The following is a 20332-nucleotide window of genomic DNA, read 5'->3' on the forward strand; positions in this document are numbered from 1 at the left end:
GCTTTAAAATCAGCCTTAAAATATTCAGCATTAACCGTACAATGGCTTCAGCTGGTACATTAATGGTCTGGACCATCACCTGTGCTTTTGAAAACATCTGCAGTTAGGTCAAAAATAATCACGAGACTGAGGAGACAAATCGGCGTTCCTATAATCTCCCCTGATTCCATGCAGCCTGTAATCACGGCCCTGCTTTGGACAGCAGCACATGACTCTGCTGTCCTACATCAGCACCTGCTCGGCTTCGGCGTGATTACGTAACACCGCTGAACATCCACTCAATTCGCTAAGCCAACAAATCTGCTCTCCTCCATCAAAGTGGAGTAAACACTTCAGCTGTTGGGCCTGATTTAGCAGCAGTAGTCACATGACTCCAGTGGAGCTGAGTAATTCGGTGTGCCTACGTTGTTTGTTACCTCTGCTAAGGAGTTTATTTTATTGGTTACTTTTTAGTGCAAGATCTTGCAAAATTTGACTTATATCTTCACATATTCATATCAAACTGTGAAATATCATCTCAGTGCTCTGAAGAAAACATCAGAAAGTAATCCAGATCCAGGTTTCCTTTTAGATCCCAGGATCCTTCACTTCATGCATGGTCTGAAGGAAATTTTCAGCCTAGCTGGAGGTTTCTAGTCTGTGTAGATTTAGAGCTTTGCAGTCTTGTTTAGCTGATCATTTAAATGTTATTGTGCATTTACTGGTACAGAAAGTAGAGCCTGATTGATGCTGACGTTTTAGATATGATCACTAAAGCCAGAGCACATCAGTCGAGCAGTGTAGTTGGAACTGGACTGTGATTTTTTTTATACTAGACAAGCAGATAAAATCCTTTATTAAAGCTATTTGTTTTTAATCATTTGAGGCTTTTATCCAGAATCAAATCCATTTTATCTTTGAAAATTTGTCAATGTCTCATTCATGCTTTCATCACAACGTGTCTGCACTGCTGCTTGAAGGCGTTTCACCTCTAGTTCGAGAAGTTTCCTCAGTTCTAAGACAAAAGGTGAAGAATTCAGGTATTTAAGCCCTAGAGGGAGTTTTCCCTTTGAAGGGTTGTTGACCCACTATTGATTGTTTGCGTCACCACATGAGGTGTGAAAAAAGCCGTGGGTCATTATCAGCAGAGGTTTCAGGTGAAACCGTTGTGAGACCTTGCCTCACCCTGTCATGTGACCCACTGAGATAAAGAGGAGATAAGGATTATAGATGGCAGACAGTTGATGCCCTAAGCCCTCCCCCTCTGTTCGAAGAAGGTCGTTCACAGTGTGCATAGATGGCTTCTTTCACTCTTCTTTCAAACCATCTGTGTTCTTGGTCCAAAAATGTGAACGTTTGCATCCTCGAAAGAGTGACCTTTGACCTTTAGATGCATATGTACAGCTGAGTCTAGTCCCGTCGAGGTGGCTCTTCTATGTTGTGCCATGCGTTTATGGAGTGGCTGTTTAGTTTCTCCAGTGTAGATGTCTGAGGGACTCCTCGCTGCACTGCACACCGCACACTGTGTTGAACTGATGGAGACATATTTCAAAGCACAGAAGTACAACTCTATGTCAGTCATGCCGGTCTGCATTTCTGCATTCCTAACATTAAAGCAGAATATCACAGAGGGCTGTACGTCAGGGTCTCTGTATCCTTCACTTGAAGCTAATGCAGCTTGAACTTAGTGACGCTCAGAAAGAGCTGGCAGCCGAGCACAACTCGAGGCTGGATTCTTAACACCATTGTTCATTGTTTATTGTTGTCAATCCAGAAATGATTGCGGTTCTGTGGTTCTCACGATGTTCCTCCTAACAGTCGCGATATTAACAGGATGCTTCCTCGTCAGCACAAACACCTTTTCTTTGGGTGCTGGTCTGGTGCCAGTGCACAACAACGGTTGCTCTGTCATCATTCTTTGGACTGAAAACCTGACATGTCACTGTGTCTTCCTCACTTCTTGAAATTAAGAAGTAAATATGAGCTTTACCAGCCATTTGAATCATTCCCACACAGGTCTTAGAAAAGCTTCAGACCCAACAGGCGATGGTGGTTTTCAGACTCTTGGAGTCTTAAAATAGGAGCTGAACAAGAATAAAACTCAGCTTTTCTAATTCGGGAGTCGTTCCTCTGATTTGCTTTGTTGTTTTGCTTTTAAGTCAGAAAAGACATTACACAGATGATATGATGAATATTCATACAGCACATTGCTGGTATTGCTTTATCTGATTTTTTTTTTTTTTTTTATCTGTTTTAATGCTGATAAATATCTTCTCTGATTGATCAAGGTCACTCTGTGCAGACAGCAAATAATGGTTATATTGTATTACACATTACACATGTTTCCAGCAGGATATTGTTGGATTGTGTGACTTTACTTTGGTTGCAGGTTGTGATTTTGGCGAGTGCGAAGGCTTTTAATTGATGACTAAATATGTTATTTAAATGAAAAACAAGGAGAGAAAACGCGGTAATACTCTTCTGTTCATTTCAGTCTCTGTGGAGGATGTTGTGGAGGTTTATTTGTAAATCACCACTGTTACATGTTGGCACTGATGTCTGACCCGTCTTGTCGACATCAGCAGTTTTCATTTATTATTTGCAAGCTGTTTTTTGCTTCTTACCTGTGTGCCTCCTGCCATGCAACACACCTGCAAGAGTCATCCTCAGAATAGCCCCATTCATGATGTGTGGCCCCACTACCACTGACTGCCACCTGGTGTGCAAAACATACATTACACCAAAACAAATGCAAACAAGAAATGTGTCTTTGTATTATGTTTTTCAGTCCAAGCCGCTCTGTTCATATGTAATAAATCAGGCTGTCTGTCTTATTTAACTTCTCTCCAGTAACTACGGCCCCACAATAGCGGTGCAGAACGAGGCAATGAAGCGAGGCTGTCAGCAGGTCCTCTGGCTGTATGGACAAGATGAGGAGATCACCGAGGTCGGCACCATGAACCTCTTTATCTACTGGACCAATGAGAAAGGAGGTCAGATTCTTTTAGTTCATATTTGGTTGTTTTTTTTTCCCCAGTCATCTTTTTATTGTTCATACAGTTTAAAACTGCTCTTGTGAATTTTTCCTCTGTGGATGCAGAGAAAGAGCTGGTGACCCCGCCGCTGGATGGCATTATTCTCCCAGGAGTGACCAGACAGTCACTGCTGGACCTGGGAAGATCCTGGGTAAGAGACCAAACACACGCTGTTAGTTCAATAAGACAGCTGCCTGAGCCCCGCCCACACTGAAAGTCCAGCACAGACGCAGGATAAGCAGAAATGGAACAAAAGGAGTCTCATTTTTAGTCCGAGTCTTAGTTATTTTGTAGCATCCCAGTGCTTGCTAGCATTTCCCAGCATGATGTTCAGTGGTGTCATTTTTTGCAGACGAGCGTTTGCTAGTTTCAGAAATTGTCTTGAACAAATTATTTTGGTTGGTCGGGCTTCTCCGGGTTACCAGGTGGGAATTTAATGAGGCATTCCAGCTGAAAGATTACGATTGGGATTTCCAACTTCTAACTTTGAATAGAGTGCAGCAGCAATAAAATAAAAAAAATTCTTTCTTTGTGTGTTTCTGTCAGGGAGAGTTTAAAGTCACAGAGCGCACTATGGGCATGAAGGAGCTGCTTGGAGCTCTGGATGCCGGGCGAGTCCTGGAGGTGTTTGGTGCAGGGACGGCCTGCGTCGTCTGCCCCGTCGGCAGCCTCCTCTACAAAGGAAAGGTGGGAGTTCATCTCCTGGTTCTGATGCTGCTTATTTTTCATGAGTAATGGTGATGTTGCTGGGTTTCCTGTGACCCATTATCAAACATGAATATTTAATTTTTCTGCTTTGCTGAGTCATCAGGCAACATTTGTGGACAAATAATCATGTGGAAAGTGCTCATTTTTAAATATTCATTTTCAGAACATGTTTGACGGTGTGAAGAATCCAAGGAAATCACCAATAACATCAATATTTCCTTCTGTTTTCTCTCAGACGTACCAGATCCCCACCATGCAGAACGGTCCAGATCTGGCCAAAAGGTTCTATAAAGAGCTTACTGATATTCAGGTAAGAGCGTCACCGCATTTATATCCCAAATCTAAATATTAGGCACTTAGAGCATCTTTAAAGTGATCAAGGGAACTTGCATGCTGCTGCTTCCAAGTGGCAGCAAGAGGGAACTGACAAATACAGGGTCCAGATTCAAAAGACTTCGGGTTCAATTAAATATTTACCTAGAAACCGAGCCTATGAAGTCACTGAGATCACCGAGCCAGACGATCAAATTCCCATAAACATAAACTTTTTGCAGCCAGAGAAGTCGCCCCCTGCTGGCCATTAAAAGGAACTCGGGCTTAAAGCTCTTCTGCACTGGCTACACTCTTTAGGCCTCAGAGCTGTCCCCATTTAGTTCATGTGAGGGAAAGACACAAAACATACCTATGCATGTTTTGTTTTTCTTTAACACATCCGACCTTGATGTCGATCAGTCTGAAAGTTCAGAGATATTCTTCGTTCTCAGATCAATAATCAGTAAAATATGATATTGAAAAAGTATTTATTTATGACTTGTTTTATGACACTCTGCTATTGGAATAACAGCACTTGTTGCAGGCCTAGCTTATCCTGTGACGTTCTCTATGTGAATTCATTTTTTTAATGTACTTTATTTCACGCCCACATTTCCTTCCTCTGGATTGATTCCCCCCCCCCCCCCCCCCTCTTCTTTTGCTTCCTTGTGTTTCCTGCAGTACGGACGCACACCAAGTGAATGGGCTCCACTGGTTGTTTAAACAGCTACTTTGCACATGCCGGTTGTATCAACATTTAATCCCCTAATTTAAGTTTGGAACAACCAGCAGCGACCCATCCCCTCCCCCCGCCCCCACGGCACTCCTTTCATCCAATGAATGCACTCCTGCTTCTTCACTCGGGGACACAGACCTCTCTCTTCCTGTCTTTTTGGACGCCTTTCACAGATGTTACTGTCTCAGAAAACCAGTTGGTGGTTTGAATGTTACGCTCGCTTTGGCAGCAATACTAACGGCGACGTTTGCCGATATCAAGCCCGAAGAAAATTTTAATTGTTAGAGGGGAAAAAAAAGAGATTTTAAATATTAATATGATTTATCTTCACAGCATTTATACAGGCTAAACTTCACTCAGATGCTCGTACTTTCATTTTAATCAGCCCTGCATTAACAAACAGGCACAAAGTTTGATATGTTTCAGGCGTCTTAGTCTCAAGCTACAGGTTTGTATTTGGTGTTTAAGACTTTGGTAGTTACTGTTACTCATCAACAAATGCATTAAGGTGAATGTCACAACAGCAGTTGATATTAGCTCATGGTATTTGACCTAAAACCTTTAACTGTTACATGTGAGTAGCCAAAACTGGAATAGCCAACCTTGTAAGGATGTGTTATTCCTTATTGTCGTGTACTTGGCGAACTGATCTGTAATTTTTCATGGGGCCACGTCGCTTAGACACCGGAGTTTGCACTGAGCTTAGTTGTAACATCTGTGTGTGACTCGGCTTTTTAGAAAATAATAATGAGTGGGTTTTAATGTTTGTTGGTTTTATTTGTAAAGACTTTGACAGCACAAAAAAAAAAAAAAAGATTTGAGCAAGCAGCAGCACGCACAAACAGAAGGACTGCTGAACGGCGACACGCTGCAGACGAGAGGGACTGTTAGATGCTGCACTCCTGAAAAATACTGTACGGTAGCAAATAGACTGTTGTTATTTTAGAGGGTTTTAAATTATAATTTTTTCCTCCTCATTGTGATGTGAAATTCGTCCGATTGTCTTCCAGAGTACTTGACTGTGTCACCATGTGTTTAGCTGTGACTTTCTCTGCTATATTTGTACACGCTGTAAGTCTCCTCTGTCCAAGTGCCTGATCTCTGTCTGTCAGCTTCTTCATCTGTCCATTTAAAGCTGCTGATTTTGTCTTTAGGGGATGTAGCTGGATATGTAAAGCAATATCTGTTTAGTTTTTTAAATGTGCTGTTAGCTTTATTTGGCTGTTTTTGTTTTTACAATAAAGCCAGGTTGAGTTCAGTGGGTCCTTTTTGTTTTTTTTGTTTTTTTTAAATCATCTGTATTTAGCATTTGATTAAAAGTTCTTCTAGATGATATTAATAATAATCATTTAATCAGTGTTTTGGTGATGAATTTATGATTTACGTTTTGTGGTGTGGCTGAAGGAACCATTAGAAGATGGGTACACTGTGGTGAGCAGCAATACTCAGGCTGTGGCGATCAAACAGAGATACAATCCCTCACACTTACAGCACCATCAGCAGCCTTAACAAGCAGTTGAATGTGTGTACCTGATAAAGTGGCTGGCGAATGTCTTATGTTATTGTGCAAAACTTTTGCATTCTGTAAAATACAGAGTTGGAACAATTCTAACAAGCTTGAAAGTCAATATTTGCTGTGACCGTCTTTATTCCTCAACACATCCTGAACTGTCGTAGGTACGCTTTCTTGTGATTTCTTTAAGTAGTCTTCAGAATTAATTCTTCAGGCTTGTGGAAGGATATTCAGACCTCTGCAAGTTGTTCTATCCTGTCAAGATGATCTCATACTTCTTCAATACTGTTGAGGTCCAGACTCTGAGGAGGTCAAACCCTGATGCTTTCCAGATGGATCAAAACGTGGTACTTTTCTGTGTTTGTAATTCCATCAATTTTGACAAAATCTCCAAGACCACAGGCTGAAACCATGACAGAGGCTCCATTGTGTTCTACAGATGGCTCTAGACGCTCGCTGTCGTACGTCTATTGTGCGTCCTCTGTAAATACTGACAAAGATTAAACCAAATATTTAAAATTTGGATTTTTCACTCCAACAGATCTTTTGCCACAGATTTTCAGTCCAGTTCTTGTGTAATGTGGCATATCTCTGACTTTTCACCCACTTTCCTTAAGAATAGCCTCTTCACAGCTGCTCATCTACAAGACCGTTTGTGTCGAGGCTTCAGTGAGCAGTAGACGGACCGGCTGAAGGTCCAGATCTCTCAGGTCTTCTGCCAAGTCTTTGCTGGATTGTCTTTTTCCCTTAAAACATGGCATCTGCTGTCAAGGTTTTCCCCTCTTCTTTTGTCCTCCACTTTTTTTTTAGATTGTAATTTTAAGGACAGACTGCATGCAAACCATGTTTTCAGCTAAAAACTCTGGGAAATCCTTGTTGGTGCAAAAATACAATTTTGTGCTTGTCAGAGTTATCTTTGGCATCTTTTGTGGTTGATATGAAAAAATGGGAACAAATTACTGTTTGTGTGACAGGCTGCTAGTAACAAAGTGCCTAAAGGTGTATAATTGGCTTTATAAGTTGCCTTTTTATCTTTGATTGATTTAATTGGTCAGGGTTTTCTGTCCATTATCAGATACAAGCGTGTCAAAAAGCACCAACTGTCCAAAGAGGATTTTCTCACAATTAACTTTTATTCTTTTATGAATACAATAAAATGGAGCCCACGACATCCAACAAGGCAATCTTGTTAAAAATAAGTAATTCATTTGCTTTGCATACAGAAATCCAGACGCTTCTCCAGTAACTAAAGATGGACACCGCCACCTTTTTCATGGAAAGAAAAAAAAAAAAGAGATATGGCACAACTACTAAGCTTTTTTTTTTTCATTTTAGCAGGAAAAAATCTTCATTTCATACAGTTTAATATTTTACATTGGGTAATTTACATTTGTCTGCACAAAGACTGGAAATGGTTTCATCAGCAGTTTACATAAGTGCAATATAATCAAGATGTATTGCATGACTGTGATACCACAGTATTTACCCAGGTTAAATACTTTATAGATACACTTTCACTTTAATCTCTGCAATCATAGAACAATTACCACCCACTTTTTCTGATGCCAAAAATCCCCTTTGAATAATAACTTTTATAAATTTATGCTGACCTCCCTCATGCAAGGGACAAAAGCAAGTTCCGGTCTTCATTTCTGGTAGATAATATTAACCCTGAACCTTTGTCGAAGCAGCAGTGGTGGATCTACTGTTCCTCATCCTCAGAGTCTGGTGTGACGCCTCCAAACACAGCAGAGGTGTGCTGACCCAGCGGGTTGTAGAGAAAAGCTTCGATTTCTCCCCCGCCGTTGGTGTTTTTCTGGAAGTGGATTTCTAGCAGGTCCTGCAGAGTTTCCCGGTCCATGATGTCGGGTATTCCTGTCAGCATTACCGTCCGAGGACACTGTGTCATCTCGGTCTAATTGACAATCCACCACACACACACGCAAAACACACAAAACACTCAAATTTATTAAAATATATTTTATTAGAATTTCAGTAAGAGCAGATACAGATAATCTGATAAATGCGCTTACCTTCAGGTTTGAAATTTTCCCGTTGAGGAAAGGCGTCACTCTCACTGTGTGCTTCTTCTTTTGGAGACTCAAGTCATGGAACTCATTTTGTACCACACGTTTGGCAACTAATACAAAAAAAAACAGTCCATCAGCTGGTGGTCAAAAACAATCCTGATTACTCTTTATATACACAGCTTAGAACATCATAATCCACCAAACACAGAGTTATTCTTGTCTCTGTGATGAAGTTTCATTTAAACAAACCCCCTCTACTCTGGATTAACTGTGTCCTGTGACATGAGGGTAAAATATTCAATGCTCACTGTTGTTCTCTGCAAACGTGAGGACCACCGTCTCAGAGTCAGACAGGTATTCACATTCCACCACCTCACCGCCTCCATTTTTAGATTTGGAGAAATGGATCTCCAGCTTGTCCCGCAGAGTGTCGGTGTCCATTCTGGGCAGGTTGGAGATTAAAATACGCTGAGAACAAACCTCAGAGTCGATCTGTGGGAACAAACGGGACACGTAAGCAGATCAGCTAAACCTGGGCCGACGCTGTCTTTGATTCGCTGTGTTGTTTGTTTTACCTCCACCAGCTTGGGCAGCATCAGATGAACCGGCCTGGCCTCCACTGTGATGCTGCACTCTCCTCCCAGATCCACCTGATGCTTCTTCAGTTCCAGAATCTTCCTTGCCACTGGAAAATGAAACAGAGAGATCTGGAATTTTAAATTTTAAATTTAATTTACATTTTCGAAAATAGCCGAAAGACATTATTTTCTATTCCCGCAGCTGTCAGAAGAATCTGCTCCAAATACATGCAGCCAAAATGATGAGAGCCTGAAGATTCATCTTGCAGATTATTTCTTTCATTTTGGAGCCCTAATAATCTCATAATAAAGAACTAATAATTTTATTTGGCTCCAGTTTAAAGCCAAATAAGATGCAAGAAGCATCTTCCTGCTTGCAGCCTAGTAGCTGTTTGAAAGCTGAATGTGCAAAGCGACATTAGGCCCCCTAGTGGCTCAGTTTGGCCTGCAGCTGAAGGTAGATACATTTATCAACATACTTTTTGAATTTTTCTGTTGAATGTGGCACGAAAACCTATGTCTTTTAAAGCAGCATTTATTTATTAGTCATCTATCCATCTTCTTCCCCTTATCCATTCATCTATTTATTATTTACTTGTTTTTATTTTGTGAAATCAGAATTTATTTGACCTGACTTTGTCTTAAATAAGAAATTCCCTTTTTTTGCAGAAAGGTAAAACTAAATTCAATTCACAGTCTTCCAATTACATATTATGAATATTCTAATTGCTATCATTAAGCTGAAACCTCTTCAGATAGGTTATTTTGTTTCACTGTGCTAGTTTAGATCCAAAGAACAGCATTATACTTTGAATGTTTTAGGTCACAAACTTTGTTTTCATTTCCTATGATTGACCTAAAATTCTTAGTCATATGACTAATAAAATAAAATACGGTCCTTTTTATTCTATTATATTTATACTACTACAATAATTTATGCCTATATTTAACAAATAATGAGGTCAGTGTATGGACTGCTCTGAGCAATCGTTTCTTCTCTTCTTGGTTCTGTTTGATCCCAGAATGAGCAGATATTCCTAATACCTCAGGTATGCAGCTCCACCTGTGAGCGCAATCCATCTACCTGCTGTTTAAGCCACCTACAGAAGGTTAAAGGGGGAGGAGCTAAAGCAGCTTGTTTAATTTAGAAGTCCTGCATCAAGCCCCAAAGTAAGAAATAAAGATTATTTTGAACAGAAAATCACGCAAAGCTCCTCCGGTACAGTGCATGAATAAAAATATGGAAATTAGCATTTTAATACTTTATGCACACTTTTTAATGTTTCTGTTAAAAATAAGATATAATCACCTGCTTCCTTTAACAAACGCAGATAAATCTAAACCACGCTAGTGCTGGCAAAAACTCACCGACTTCCTCCTCGAAGGTAATCAGCGCCATCCCGCCATCCATCGGGTAAACGATATGTGGCTTCATCTCAAACTCTTGCTTGTTGTTTGCATTTCCAGTCGCTCCCTTGAAGACCATGTCCCTCTCTGGTACAGAGGTGAACACCTGAAATCAGCAGGTATAGGTTAACAGGGTGAGGTCACGGCGTGTCGGGCTGCAGAGGGAGGTGTGTCCCATCAGGTTAACGTACGTCGGCCTGTTGCATCAGGTGCTTCTTATTGGCCTCTTCCTCCTTAATAGCAGCATTAGTTTCCTTGATCTGCGCCACCAGTTCGAGCTCTTCCTGCTTTAGCAGATCCAGCTTCAACTAGAAGACACAGAAATCAAAAAGCATTTGAAGTTTTGTGGGATTCTAATGTGCTGTTTTCTAGTGATTCAGTTTTTTAATTTACACTGTTAGGAAAGCAATTACGAGTATTTACATTCATTTAATATTAATAATACAATGTAATATTTTGTTAATTGTTGTTTAATGCCATTGTGTTGCTTGTCCTATTGTTAATATATATTTTTATGAGTTATTTTCACTTAAAATTTTCCATTTCATATTTAACTCCCACCTTGTTTTCAAAGGCGCTACCTTAAAATTCATGGAATAACTATCATCTGTCCTCTTGACTCCTTGTTTCCTTCCTGTTATTGAACATCTGCCATCTTACCAACATTTTTCCCTTGAGGGGAAGTGCAGTGGAAAAATTCCTTGAGCTTGACTCTATACTTATTCGCAGTGCTTTAAATGGTGGTGGAAAAACTCAGAGTAATACTGAGAAATAAGCATGTTTATGTCACACATGCTTTACCTTTTCATTGGCTAGCTGGTCTCCATAGGAGCGTTTGTCATCTTCCAGATCCTGGGTCAGTTTGTCAGTGCGGTGTTTGAACTGCTGCTTCAGATCTCGCCGGTCTTGTATAGTTCTAGTCAGCTCCTTTGTCTCCTCCATCAGCTGGTCATACTTTTTCTGTGGACACAGAGGGAGAGCTGAGTCCAGGCTGTTGTTATTATTGATGTCTAATCAGCATGACATGTAACATCTCTTTAAACACGAACTTTTGTGGTTGTATTTTGTGCAGAACAACAGAACAACTCTTCCCGGAGTTTAATAAATGTTAAAACACTGAACAGTTATTTTAACAACACATAATCTCTTCTGAGTTCTGTTCTTTTGCTCCTAATAAATAAAGCATGCTTATGCTGTGTATATGTATTTCACCCTTTATTTAACTAAAACTGAATCTGCGTGTGAGCATTCAGCTAAGACAGACAGCAGCTCAATCTGCAGTGTTTACAGAACAACACACACACACACCTTTAGTGGAAGTGTTTCTGATTTTAAAGCTGAACCTATGGTCAAAGGCAGGACCTGGACAAACCTCCAGAGCACCACAGAGACATGGAGTGGACCTCACACACTTGCACATTCAGTTTTCTTTCCACCTGAGTACCTGCTGGTTATTGTAAACATTTCTCCTGTTTTGTGTTAAAACACCAGAAACAGAATTGCTGCTCATCTCATCAGGGACATTACTACACTGTAGTGCAACATACGTTAAAGTCTCCTTTACATTATGTCTACATCATTATACTCTTCCATTTTTGACTCATTAAGCCATGAAGGTTTAATTAAATTGTATGATTTCGTGATAAAAGCGTGTTCCCTCCTCAGCGTGGATGAACGAGAACTTGGATTCAGAATGCTAACTTGATTACCTTGCAGTTTTTTGAGAAGTTTGATATACATTTGTGATTATATGATGCAAAATGTGCACTCCTGATCTTTCTCGTAACAGTAAATAATATTCCCAAAATGTCCAGGATGCAGATCGGGATTGACTCCAGTACTTTAACCACTTCTACGTTTGGCGACACCACCCCTGTGGTAAAATGTTCATGCAACCTCTTGGGTAATAGTGCTCCATACTAAACAGAACTAATCACACAGCCTCTTTAGTGGAGGTAGAAATCACAAGATCGAGTACTGGACCTGACAGAGAGCTTTCTCCCTACTAGAAATGGCAGTTTTAGTAAGTCAACACGCTTAAAGCAGAAGATAAAAACATGAAACTTGTGTACGTTTAGAATGCCTGTCTCAAAATAAAAAAGTTGTAACTGATCTCGGGTCAGCAGGTAGCTTGTTCCACAAAAAAGGACCACAGTAACCGAAGCACCCTCAGCATACTTGGATCTCATTTTAGGACTGGGTTGTATTCAGAGACATATGAATAGTTTTGGAGCCCTGCGTGTAACTGGAGGTAAACTGTCTAAGTGTAATGAAGCCGCACTCATAAATTCTCATTGCACCTTGTAGTTTTTGATTGAAGCCTTAATCCCCTCCAAGGTGTCCTCGGATTGGTGGTCCGGAACCAGAGAGAAGTCCTGAAACACAACATGGAGACACGGAATGCCGGAGGGTAAGTAAAAGCCTTACACTCAGGCTGTGTAACACAGAGTGTGTTAAATAGATATCTTTAACACACTTAATAAATGTTGGCAGAGAGAGCAGCATTACGCGTGTGGTTTAAAACGCTTTGATAATAACGACAACAACAACAGGAAGAAGCAAAACGAGCTCTCACCTCGTCTGACGACATAGTGAAAGTAACCTGGAAGAAAAGTTTACAAAATATTACAGATGTGACACACTGTCCCTCACTTGAACAGTTAAATTAGGTTTTTAACAGAGGATCGACACAGACTGGGAGTCAAAACAGCTAAAACACTGCTCAAGTAAACTTCACAACAACAAAATGTACTGCAGGCCTGCTTTAAACCACACACAGATTACATCTCAGTAAGTTGAATTACTCTGAACCTGGAAATAAATCACCTAAATCAAGCCTCTGATGAAAACTCCCACATTAGATATGAATTTGCCTGTTTTTAATCAAGGTTTATTTCTTATTTTAAAAAAGCAGCCGCAGTGAACCTACCTCCTCCCGACGATCACTGCTCTGAACTCACACTCATTCTTTCAGTTTCTCTTTCCCCGCAGGAAGATCCCCTGCGTCTTTACGTATAATTAATGCCGCTTCCCACCAGCAGGGGGAGCTGCATTCAAAATAAACAAAATGCTGCACTCACTTCCTGTGGGAACCTTACATCACATCAGCTGCGAAGCGCTTCATGAGAGGAAAAAAATAATTCAGATTCTGTTTTTGGAACTTTGGAACATCTTTAAGTTTCAGATTCATTTAACTTCTGATATAAATACACACACACACACACACATATATATATATATATATGTATATATATATATATATATATACACACACACACACACATATATAAATTACGTCATATTTTCTTCTCTTTTATGTTTTAGCGGTGATGATCAGTCCGCACATGTATGCCAGCGTGTTTTTTAAAATTATTTAAAAAAATTTTTTATTTTATTTTACAAACAACCAAAGAGACAAATATATTTTTAAATATAATAATGTGGATGGTATTTGTTAGGGGCAGATCTAGGAACTTGAGAACAGGTATTGCAGTGCAGACACATTATGTCACGGTCAATGAACACACCAGTCTGATCTGATGATTGCTGACAAATCCGGATATTTCCTGTATATTTTTATTTTATTTTTGTAAGAATATTGTTTCAGCCATTTTCATGTTTTTCAAAAACTTAAAATTGTTTTTCACCTGTTTAAAGTTCATCCCCACATCAATCATTTTTACACCTGTAACCAGTGATCAATTACTTCAATATTAAAATGTTGAATAAATATTCAATATTTAAGATTTCTCATGTGCAGTCAAGTTTCTTAAAATCAAAATTTAATTTTCCTGAAACTGCTAAACACTATACAAATGGCCTGATGAGCTCTGATCACAATACAACGTACCAACAGCTCAGTGAAGATTTTCTATCATTATAGTCTGCCTTTAATTCAGATGCTTAAAAAAAAATTAAAATGAAAAAGCAACCACATCTCACTGCCACATTCATAACACCCTCATTGGATGTTCAAGTATTTGAGCCATACTCTGAAAGTTCCCGAGAATCTCTCATGCTAAAAATGTTCATTGAATAATTAGTCAGGCTTTTATTTTGCTCGACCTTTAAGTTTGTATTAACCTGTTCCAGCTGATCAAATTCACACAGAAGCAGCAGTGAATAATTTCTTTCAGCAGAAAATGTGAACTCGTGTCTGTTTCCAGTATCAGTCTTGTAAATATTTACATTATTGGTGCTGTTTAGTTACAAGCACAGTTAAAAGCAGGCAGTAAGATATCATACAACCTGTTTCAAAAATTTAAAAAAAAAAAAGAGGTGAGTGATGATTATGTGCCAAGGTCAGACATCTGCACGTTACAGGGTAATTTGGTGCGACTACGTCCTCGTAACCAAGAATAACTCCGATTACTTTTTCAGCAGCTGGTGAATATTACAAGTCTATTCCCACAGTTTTCCAGATGTAATCCTTAAGAATATTTCATGAATTTTCAGTATGAGAAAACACACCCCACCCTACACAAACACGATGAGTCAAGAGTGAAAATCAGTTTTTAAACATTTATTTGTGAAACCAAGTGAATTTAGAATCTGAGCTTCTGGAAGAACCACTTGTTCTTGCCCGTCTTGTACCTGAAAGAACAAACAGGGGGTGAGCTCATTTTCTCTGATTAAACAGTCAAACAGAGCAAACATCACTGATTAGAATCTGGACATGCACACACCAACTGCTTGCTAAGAGGAAATTACAAAATGTATAAAAGAACAATGGTGTCCTGGGAAAGGGTTTATTTTGATCATAATGGGATCTTTTTTCCCTTGATTGTGCTGCCGCCGGACTTTTTGTCCACTTAACTCTACTTTAGAACACATACTCATTTTGAAATCATGAAAAATGTAACCCTGATTGTACTTTATTAAAATTGAAACATAAATCCTCTGATGTTAAATCAAAAGGAAATCAGGGAGACTCACCTCTCCTCAAACTTGACCTTGGCCTCCCGCCTGGCTTTGCGTTTGAGAGCTGGATCCCTGAAGACATCCTTGTTCACAACAGTTTTGTCCAGAGGAATATCCACAGAGTATCTGAAGGAGTAAAAACATGTTAAAGACTTTTTTTTTTTTTTATTGAGACCAGTGGCTGACTGCAGCTCGCTCTACTGAGCACCTTCATACCTGTAAGATATGAACAATCAGTATTGCTTTACTAGATTCCAGATTCATAAATTACAAATGGATCATAAACCTGCTCAATGTTCAAGTCGACATTCTCCCTCAGCGTTGCATCAAGTTTGTTCAACGTTACACTGAATCAGACACATCAAGCACTTAAGGCAGCCTGTGTGGGTGAAAAGCCACTGATGCCAACCAGCAACTAACTGCTGTTTGATAAAAACGACTCCTCTTGCTCAACATTGTTCTACAAATTACAATTTGATCACATCTTCGATCAACAGCTGAACATCACATATTCCTGCATCAGAGCACCAGCAGGATGACTGTCACAACTCTTTATACCTCAGTCTAAAAATGAAAGTCACTGGAACAAAACTATAACTGGCCCATATTCTGAAAACCAGGCCCCAGTTAAAAAATAAATAAAAAATTAAGCAAAATCTCTTTTCGTCATCAAGATAAAGTTCTATAGTTTTTATAGGTTTTGGGCACCAAAGATGTCTGAAGAGCATCTGTTCAGATAAAGTGACAGCAGCGTTTAACAGACCTATTTATGTACTTGAAGGGATCAGTCATTTTACGGAGCAAAACAGCTGTCCTAAAATCCAGACTACTTTTTGCTTAAGTGGCTCGTTCACCCTGAAGTAGTAACAATTATTCAGATCAAACATATAAGGCAAGTCAAGCATGTTGGTCGTTTAAAACAAGTGGATCAAAAAAAAGAAAAAGAAAAAAGAAGAAGCAAAGAACAGCTGTTAACAGCTGGAAAGGACAATAAGCAACAAAAACATCTCCAGTAATAAAACTTTGATCTGAAGACACCACACATTCCAGCTCTCTGCTTAAATAACTGCAAGCAATATAATATTTAAACTTCTAATGAATGCACAGTTCAGATTCAGATAAGCACTGTATTTATTTGCACCTCACCGAGTCTGATGGGTGGATTTATGATTATGAGACTCACAGAAACTGTGTCATTATACAAGTTCCACAATATTGATTATCAGTGATTATCTGTAAATGTCTTCAGAGACACATAAATAATAATGGGAAGAACACCGTGTCAGATTTCAGCCCATAGATTTGATTGGATTTTTGAAAGAAGAATAACCAGCCTCCTCAATTAAACTCGAAACATTTAATCAACCAGATGTTTTTAAAAATGACAGCCTTTCTTGATTTAACATTCATAATATGGTATCCAATCATGTTACAGCTGTTGGACACTTTTTATAAGACATCCCAAAAGGCTTCATCTGTCACCACCACTTTATTTTCTTTACAGGAAAACCTAATTATGTCAATGTGGATTAGACACCAACCTGGTGGGCATGAGGTGGTTGTAGTTGAACACCTTAACGAAGGCCTTGATCTTGGACCTCTTGGCGATCTTCTTCTTGCCCATGGATGTGGTCACCTTACGGGGATAGCGGTCGATGCCGGCGACCAGAGCGTGGCTGTAGGGACGGTCAGCGGTGCCATCATCAATGTTCTGCAGGCAGACATTAGCAGGAGGATGTGACATCAGAGACACGAAACAAGACGAAAAGCTGAATTACCACTGCAGCATGGAGACTCCAAATGAACTCCCAGAGCAATAATTTTACCCCTAAACAACTGAGCCTGGGGTGAGAGAAGCATTTTCAAAAAATAAATAAATAAATAAATAAAAATGCTAGGAAAGGGTGAATTTAGGAATGCTAAACACAAAAACAGGGATGATTAAGTAGTAAATTTGGCCAATCTTTAAATATTAGTTCCAGTTTACTTTCAATGTATTTGAAGGCGAAAAAATGTATCAGTGTTTCCCCACGTATCAGTTTTACTTGAATGTGCTGCCCACCCAAGTAAAGCCAGTTATTTCTGGTGAGCTACCCAGCCTTTTATTTTATTTTTCTTTCCACCTGAGGAAATGACACCATCTGGTATTGCTATCAGAGTCACTATACTTTTTTAATCCCAAAGGAAATTATGTAAACTCAGTTTCTTCCCATCTCATGTTTTCCCTTCCAGCTGGTCAGGTATGTCGTAGCGTTCCAATATCATTCAGCTACCTTAACTATGGACTTACGCCAACTTGACCATCTTAGACTATCTTCTGAAAAAGAGATGCCTCCTTCCACACAGCACACACCTGTGTGTACACCTCCAAACACTACTAAAGCAAAGTTAGTTTAAGCAAGGAGCTTGAGCTGTGCTCCACAGGCAACATGCTCCCCAGCATCCACCTGTAGGCTCCAGAGATATTTACTCACCACTTTCTAGTTTTACATCCAATATATATACATGAAGTGATGAGCTCTGAGCACAAAGCCCAACTGTAGTTATGACAAAACGTTTGTGGGCTGTCTGACTGAAACGCATGGGAAACACTGGATACATGGACTGTAATAGGACTTTTATTTTCTATCCCTCATCACATGGCCTGAAAACTGTATTCTTGGAAATTCAACATGCAGACAAATGGCAATTTGGCTTTCAGATGGACAACTCTGGTAAGAGCTTGGTGTGTACATATTCAGGCACATGTGCCATACAATCAGCAAACTCTTTTAACCGCCTTACAAAAAACTCCCAGAAGCTCTTCGGTCTTACCTTGACGATGACAGCTTTGCGCCCAGCGTAGCGTCCAGCTAGGACCATCACCACCTTCCCAGGCTTCATGAACTTGCCCATTTCTGCCAGAAAGAGAGGGCACATTTAAACTCAGTGTCAATATCAAATCAAACCCGTCAATCCGCCAACACGTCTCCAAGTCGGCCTCTCGTTTATGCTAAGTTAGCATTAGCTTTCAGCTAGGCTAACAGCTTTCAAGCTGTTTTCATTTTAATTATTTTGCTCGGACACATTATTAAGTGCACCGCATAAGCACCTTACAGCAAAACTAATACAGCTCAATAAGATGCCTACACACATAAACAGTCTTATTTCACAAGCGGCTCAATGGGACTCTGAGCGTCTACACATCAAGGAAGCTGCCATGTTGAAAAGAGCACAGCGGGGGACGAAGCGCTGCGATAAATCTGCTCATTTTCTTTCTTTAGCAAACAAAATCTACAAACTAACGGCCACATCTGAACTAACAGAGTTGGTGCCGTCTATGTATCATGAAAAAAATGATAAAATTAGGCGGATTTGGAGCGATGGATGAAGATTGTTTGAAGGGAAATCGCACTCACTGATGCTGTTCTACGGCCACCGCTAACAGGAAAGGAAGTCCACAAGGTTTAGCTGAACTTTGACCCATCGGTCTGCCTACGTCACATCCGTAAGTATCAGCGAGTGAATGGTTTTTTGTTTATTAATTTTTAAACAAAAAATTCACCAGAACTCGATCATTAAATGAAAGTTATTATTTTAGCACTTCTTTTTAAAAATAGGAACCTAAAGAAAAAAAACCCACTAAAGGCGGATTATTACGTTTCTTTAGATTTTCACCGTATTGAACAATTTTCAAGTTATTTCAGAGTAAAAAAAAAGACGTGGGATGTTTCAGTCGGTGGCATAGAGACTCAGTTATAAAATCTAAATAAAAGAAATTAGTGTAATTAGGGTAACAAGAAAAATCAGGTAGATTTATTATTATTTTATTATTTGCACCATCTTTAGCAGCATTCAGTCCCCCGACAGTCATCCACATGCTTTGCTCCATTAAACCTTTTGTGGTGTTCAAATGTTTGTTACTCAGATAATGTTGGCGGGTCTGGTGGACCCAAGACATTGCTGAGCTATTAAATCAATCCACCCATAGCAATTTATGTGCAAATACCTAACAGATTTTTACTTATTCCAATTCCAAGCAATACAGATCACATACATGGTTATTATTTGGTGTTTACTTCTCTCCTTTTATGAAGAGAACTATTTTGTTTTCTTTCTTATCTGTCTTATCTAATAAAGATGAAAGCAACCATGTTCTAAAAACTTCATCATACTGCCTTGTAAAGTCACTGAAGCTCTCTGAGCAGACAATCTTAGGTTGTGCATCACCCTTGATTTGCAGCTGGGACCGAGTATGAGAAACTATAGATCCTTCCCATAAGACAGAGGGGTAAAATGTGCATTACAATTATTGTTGTTATCTGTGAATTTTGAAATTTACTGCTTTACATAAAAGAAGAAAATAGCAAGAATTTTGACTTTTTTCTCAGAATTCTGGAAAAGAAAAAAAAAAAAGACTTGCCCACTTTTTTTTTTTCTTCCATTCATACTTGGTTCAAATTTGGGTATAAAAACATAAAATTAGTCTATTCGGGGCACAATACCTCCACACTCACTGTATATGATCCCCAAGTTGAGTGGATCCAAACACTGTGTGTGATATAAACATGTAGGGGGGAAGGGCTACAATGTGAAGTCACTGAAAATGTGTTATTTGATATTTTCCTCACAGAAAATGATGCAAAACAGAGTCTGAAGTGGAAATATTGAGCTGCATAATCTCTCTTTCGGCAAACATTGAAAACAGGTCCAACAAACCTGAACACCACACAAGGGTTAAAAACAAGCAAACAAACCAAATAAACCCAACCAACCCTGCTCCTGTTATAAGACAGCAACTTCTGACCTTCGCCATCATTAAACATCCAGAAATAACAGCGGATTTTAGCTAATAGGTTCAGCATTGAATATAAATTTTTTACTGGTAAATATCAAAGAGAGGGGCTGTTAGTCCCTTTTGTATTAGACACATGAGGTGTGATCAAGACCCAAACCATATTCAGCCTCAGTTTGGGTGAAACTGCGTTCAGTTTGGATGCAGTTTCACTTGTGAAGAAATCATCAATCAGTAGGCAGAACTGAATGCATCCATGGTGGTTTATTGTAGGAGTTTGAAGGGAAACTGTACCATTAACTGCACAGACACATGAAGCTGTAGATCTGATTTAATTTCT

General features: G+C 39.4%; 3 protein-coding genes across 3 annotated transcripts in view; 1 reads left to right on the forward strand and 2 right to left on the reverse strand.

Moving 5' to 3' along the window:
• The window catches only part of bcat2 (branched chain amino-acid transaminase 2, mitochondrial), a 14683-nt gene extending 8655 nt beyond the window's left edge, over positions 1-6028 (forward strand). Inside the window, exons 7-11 of the mRNA XM_063472413.1 lie at positions 2830-2972; positions 3080-3165; positions 3561-3701; positions 3958-4032; positions 4716-6028. Of these exons, the coding sequence (XP_063328483.1) occupies positions 2830-2972; positions 3080-3165; positions 3561-3701; positions 3958-4032; positions 4716-4757 (487 nt within the window). The 3' untranslated portion in view covers positions 4758-6028. The remainder of the gene's footprint in view (positions 1-2829; positions 2973-3079; positions 3166-3560; positions 3702-3957; positions 4033-4715) is intronic.
• A 1378-nt stretch (positions 6029-7406) lies between these two features.
• Positions 7407-13399, reverse strand: ifi35 (interferon-induced protein 35). Its single transcript, XM_063470846.1, has 10 exons — positions 13228-13399; positions 12874-12900; positions 12599-12673; positions 11100-11258; positions 10490-10606; positions 10260-10404; positions 8889-8998; positions 8622-8805; positions 8317-8423; positions 7407-8198 (listed from the first exon to the last, which is right to left on the reverse strand). Exons 2-10 carry the CDS (start codon positions 12886-12888, stop codon positions 7986-7988), a joined length of 1125 nt encoding a protein of 374 aa, XP_063326916.1. The 5' UTR covers positions 12889-12900; positions 13228-13399; the 3' UTR covers positions 7407-7985.
• A 1406-nt stretch (positions 13400-14805) lies between these two features.
• Positions 14806-18660, reverse strand: rpl27 (ribosomal protein L27). The gene is made up of 5 exons (XM_063472416.1): positions 18617-18660; positions 18033-18115; positions 16760-16929; positions 15234-15344; positions 14806-14891 (listed from the first exon to the last, which is right to left on the reverse strand). The coding sequence occupies exons 2-5, from the start codon at positions 18111-18113 to the stop codon at positions 14843-14845; spliced, it is 411 nt and encodes a 136-aa protein (XP_063328486.1). The 5' UTR covers positions 18114-18115; positions 18617-18660; the 3' UTR covers positions 14806-14842.
• Between the last annotated feature and the right edge of the window lie 1672 nt (positions 18661-20332).

This window comes from Pelmatolapia mariae, linkage group LG4, assembly GCF_036321145.2.
Source record: "Pelmatolapia mariae isolate MD_Pm_ZW linkage group LG4, Pm_UMD_F_2, whole genome shotgun sequence".
In the NCBI taxonomy this organism is placed as follows: Eukaryota; Metazoa; Chordata; class Actinopteri; order Cichliformes; family Cichlidae; genus Pelmatolapia; species Pelmatolapia mariae.

Bases quoted from the DNA above. Each gene is read 5' to 3' on its own strand.
- ifi35 (XM_063470846.1), bottom strand. The intron at 10,607-11,099 runs GTAAAGCATGTG...TGTGTCTTCTAG, and splicing joins ACCAGCTAGCCAATGAAAAG to TTGAAGCTGGATCTGCTAAA. The intron at 8,806-8,888 runs GTAAAACAAACA...TTGTTCCCACAG, and splicing joins TGCTGCCCAAGCTGGTGGAG to ATCGACTCTGAGGTTTGTTC.
- rpl27 (XM_063472416.1), bottom strand. From the start codon at position 18,113: ATGGGCAAGTTCATGAAGCCTGGGAAGGTGGTGATGGTCCTAGCTGGA. The intron at 15,345-16,759 runs GTTGGTGTCTAA...TTACTCCTTCAG, and splicing joins AACCACCTCATGCCCACCAG to ATACTCTGTGGATATTCCTC. The intron at 14,892-15,233 runs GTGAGTCTCCCT...TTGTTCTTTCAG, and splicing joins AAGGTCAAGTTTGAGGAGAG to GTACAAGACGGGCAAGAACA.